Consider the following 4,817-nt stretch of genomic DNA (forward strand, 5'->3'; position numbering starts at 1 on the left):
ACAAAGCAACCCGAGGCCAACATCTGTGTAAGTTGGGTTGTAAGCCCCAAGGTTGCTTGTCGTAATGCATTCTGCAAAAGGAAAATGAGGCTTATATTGGCAAAGGAAGGAAAGCTAATGGCTGATAGACGTTTTAACGAATTTTATGCACCTTACAATTTGGAAGGTCAAAATAATGTCAAACACAAAGTTTTAACGGTTTGCAAAACTTCTTGAATAATGATCAGAGGTAATTCTTCATCCTGTCCTTTACCTGCAAGCATGGAAAATCACCAATTATGCAACTTCTTTTAGTTACCGCCTAAAACAAATGGACATCAATACATAAACATGTTTTATTTTCTTTATGCTACTAAATAATTGGTTGACTTTTTCCATTTAAGTTTTGAGATATTCACAATGCATTGGCTTTTCTAGTGGATCTCAGTTTTTCATTAGCAAAGTCAGTTAGATGACAATAAATCCTTCAAGAAAATAATCCTTTTGAGTTATTGTGAAAATATTATTTATTACAATAAAGAATTTAGTTGTTTAGTTACGTGCAAAGTTTTGAAATATTTCTTTTACTCTTTTATATAAAGATTTTGTACCTTTTTTTTTAAACTATATTCAATACTGTAAAAAAATAAAAAAAATAAACAGATAATATTAACAAGTAAAGTATTTTGAGGCCTCAAAATTTTGAAGGCCTAAAAGAAAAAGGTTTTGCTAGTCTCACCCTTGAGTCACCTCCGAGCGCGAAGTGGATGTATTCACGTTAGACAAACTTCTTAAAAATAACTTATGCACCACCAAGACTACAATCTAGTGATGTTATTATGAATTTATTATACAGTAAGGGTGAGTTTAATTTCTTATTCACAGGCTAATATGTTCATGCCTCGAGATCAACCAAATGGTGTCATTTCTGGATATGTAGATCATTTTTTGTAGGTGCAGCCCTTTCTGGGTCCTGCATAGATATGAGATGCAACCGATTCTCGATTCTGCATCAATGTGAAATGCTTCATGCACCAAGCTATCTTTTTTGGTAGATCATTTATGTGCACACCAGAACCTGGATTTGATCTGAAAGCTCATTTATCACCACTTTGTCACATTTGACAAAGTTCAGCTAACCCAATATATTACTACTAGTTAAGTAGGTACTTAGTAACAATTAAGGAGATTTATGATTTGACCAGGTCATTATCATCATACCTATGTCTTTAACTAGTAAGAATAGCAAACTGAAAGAAAAGGGAGGGTGGGCAGCAATAATTAAACACCATTCAAGGGTATGTAGAAACTTCACTGCAATTAGAATTTACCAGAAACAAACCATATTTTATATACATTCAGAATAAATGGCAACCCCTAACTTGCCCATAAACTACACTATTTTATGCTATAACTAACAAAAATACGCGTCCACATCCTCACAGGCTTTAACATTACACCAGAAATTTACTACAGTGACCAAAGTGCACTATTCAACTCCATTCCTTGACCATATTACTCTGAAGCTCCAAAGACGAGAGCCCTGTATGAACCTCCATATCAATAATCAAGTGTAGTCGAGTACCAAACAGGGTGTGTTCCTCTGGCTCTGAGCAGTTTGGTATAGGGTGAATCTGGCATTCTAGCTTTCTCCTCCTCCTCGAGCTCTTCTCTTTTCTTTGGCAATCCATCGGGTATAGGACAATGTCTTGCCCCTTCTGCCTCAAGATTCATCATAGCTTTGGCTGATCCTTTGCTTCTCTTTCTGGCTTTGTGCATTTCTGAAATTCCATGCAAGCAGCTAATGAGAGTTTTTACGCCCCCTGCTTGAAGTATTAGCCTCTCTACCTCCTCCTTAGGTTCTTCTTTCTGGAAAGATAATCAAAGTTAAATTCAATAACGGACAGCGTACACTTTACCCTCCCCAGACCCCACTTGATGGGAATACACTGGGTATGTTGTTGTTCAGAAGGGTGCTACACATTACATAGCTTAAGGTCATCACAAAATTTGAACAAAAGATCACTTGAACAGGAATTTCAAAAAAGATCAAGAACTAATTGGCTTGATGAACTTACGAATCCAATCCAGTTGGAATTGTTAGCTAACTTTATGCCTTTATGTGGTATTCATATACACACAAAATGAAAACACATTTTTGTTAGCTCTTTCATTAACTTTTACCTCAAACTGGAAGTTTAGAAATATTGAACCACGAGCCCTAATAGCAGTTAGATATTTTACACCATCGGGATAAGTTGAGAACTAATGCAATTTTTACCCCAAGAACCAAGTCCTGAAGAAGAGTTAATTAATCTGTTGAAACAAGATCCTATTATTTAACGAAACATCATAAATATAGTAGAGCATACTGCAGGTAAATATGAATGCAGAATTTTATTCCAAGAACCTATAAAGATGTGCTGATTACGAACTTACTTCAAGATCTTTGAGTTCAAAATAGGCCCGCCAGCAGCTATACGAATCATCCCCTTCTAGAACAGAACAATAATCTGTAAATTACCATACCATACACAGAGTCCATTAGTAATTCAGCAAGCAGATAAAGCTTAATACTTTACACAACCAAAAAGCAAGTTCAATTAGTTGATACTCCCTCCATCCCCTTTTTTTGTGTGTGAATATGGACATGGATTTAACAACACAAACTAGAACAAGACACAAATTTAATTAATTAATCATACAACAACAATAACATACCCAGTAATTTGAAAATGGGGTTTGTGGAGGGTGGAGTATTCGCACGCCCTACCACTAACTCTTGAGGTAGAGAGGCCGCTTCCAAAAAACCCTTTGCTTAAGTGAAGCAAATCAAAGTAGTAACTTAAAAAAAAAAAAGAAACCTAAGTAATTAATCATATTTAACAACTTTTAAAACATAGAAAAACTATTTAACCCCAATCATGGTTCCATGTAAAGTTCACGTGACTAGGAGGTTACGAGTTCAAGTCTTGAAAAGAAAGCCTCTCGCAGAAATGCAAGGTAACGTTGCCTACAATACACTCGTGGTGGGCCCCTTGTCCAAACCTTGCGCATAGCGAAAACTTTAGTGCAGCAGGCTGTTTTTTTTAATGGTTCCATGCCAAGCTGTGTTATAATTGTTAGGAAATAACCTAAACACTATTTTATAACATTCTTTTTTCCATTCATGAATAATCAGGGGTGGATCTAAAAGTCAGTTATGGGTTCACATGAATTCAGTAACTTTTAACTCAGGCTAGTATACATATTGACACTAAGAAACCATAAATAAATTACAATAAAGTTCAGGAAACGTAACAATCAAGAAAATGCATGTAAATTATAAAGAAGATGTAAACATACCAGCAAGTTCATTTTCTGATTTTTCAATCAAAGGGGGATCTTTAACAGCTCTATCGAGCTTGGTTCTGCTAAAAGGCTCCAGCTTTGGTATGTAAGAATTACTTCTGGAACAACAGCGAATTGTCGACGAATTCACATGAAATCTTGAAGAGGGTATTATTCTTGGAAGCTCATTATTAGCTCCAGTAAAAGAAGAAGATAAGGAATTGAGAGCCATTGATTGTGCCATCGTTGTTTCTGTTAAAACCCAAAATAAAAAATCATCAAAATGCTTAATGATTTGATGAGATTTTAGGATATATATATAAATTGGGAATGGATAAGGATGAGATATTTTTGTTAGATACTTTTTCTACAAGAAGGAGATAATATTACAGATGAATCCTGGCCGTTGATGGAATGTTTTTATGTGATTTTGACCAGATAGACGGTTGTAAAAATGGAAACGTATAGGATGCGGCGGCTTGTTACAGTGGGCGTTTTTTTTTTCTGGAATATTTTTATGACGATACAGTATGTGGAAATTGTAGAGATATTTTTTATGAGCCCACAAGTTGTGCTTTCTACTTTTTTGCTTTTTTTCAACTTTGCGATTTGTCAAGAGGCAAAAGAAAGAAATTTGTAATTACCAGTCATTGTCATAAAAGTTTTTCTCCAGATACTTATCTTGCAAAAATAAAATAACATGTTTGTTTTTTTTTGGTAATAAAAATAACATGTTTGTTGATTGTATTTCTTTTCTTTTCTATTATATACTACTTTTCTTTTCTATATTATAGAAGAGCTGGTTTCGATCAGCTTTTTATTTTTTATCATTTTATTTTTAATTGCTTCATAATTTATTATATTATTTTTGATTAATTATTTTAAATCATTTATATATTAGAATTAATAATATTTTTTATTATATTACACCTAATTAATTATTAGAAGTTATTTATATAATAAATTAATAATATTTAATTAAAAAAGTAGATATTTATGACGTTTGTTTTAGTTGCTTTAACTGTAATTTTACTATATCATCCCTAATTAATTATTATAAGTCATTTATATATTAAAATTAATTAATTATTAGAAGTCATTTATATATTAGAATTAATAATATCTAATTAAAAAATAGATATTTATGACGTTTGTTTCAACTGTTTTAACCGTGATTTTACTATATCATTTTTAACCGTGATTTTACTATATCATTTCTAATTAATTATTATAAGTCATTTATGTATTAAAAAATAATAATATTTAATTAAAAAATCAGCTGCTTTGTCATTTACTATATTATCTCTGATTGCTCCGTAATTTACTATATTACCCTTAATTAATTATTAGAAGTCATTTATATATTAGAATTAATACTCTTTTTTTATTATATTATCCCTAATTAATTATTATAAGTCATTTATATATTAGAATTAATAATATTTAATTAAAAAATAGATATTTATGACGTTTGTTTCAGCTGTTTTAACCGTGATTTTACTATATCA

At 31.9% G+C, this 4,817-nt stretch overlaps 2 protein-coding genes across 2 annotated transcripts in view; one reads left to right on the forward strand and one right to left on the reverse strand.

The window, feature by feature from the left end:
* The window catches only part of LOC124886713 (pollen-specific leucine-rich repeat extensin-like protein 4), a 5,448-nt gene extending 4,448 nt beyond the window's left edge, over positions 1–1,000 (forward strand). Inside the window, exon 2 of the mRNA XM_047395650.1 lies at positions 934–1,000. Within this exon, the coding sequence (XP_047251606.1) occupies positions 934–1,000 (67 nt within the window). The remainder of the gene's footprint in view (positions 1–933) is intronic.
* Positions 1,001–1,280: 280 nt separating this feature from the next.
* LOC107840356 (CCG-binding protein 1) lies at positions 1,281–3,659 on the reverse strand. Its single transcript, XM_016684190.2, has 3 exons — positions 3,325–3,659; positions 2,419–2,492; positions 1,281–1,848 (listed from the first exon to the last, which is right to left on the reverse strand). The coding sequence occupies exons 1-3, from the start codon at positions 3,551–3,553 to the stop codon at positions 1,540–1,542; spliced, it is 612 nt and encodes a 203-aa protein (XP_016539676.1). The 5' UTR covers positions 3,554–3,659; the 3' UTR covers positions 1,281–1,539.
* Between the last annotated feature and the right edge of the window lie 1,158 nt (positions 3,660–4,817).

This window comes from Capsicum annuum, chromosome 8, assembly GCF_002878395.1.
Source record: "Capsicum annuum cultivar UCD-10X-F1 chromosome 8, UCD10Xv1.1, whole genome shotgun sequence".
NCBI classification, from domain to species: domain Eukaryota; kingdom Viridiplantae; phylum Streptophyta; class Magnoliopsida; order Solanales; family Solanaceae; genus Capsicum; species Capsicum annuum.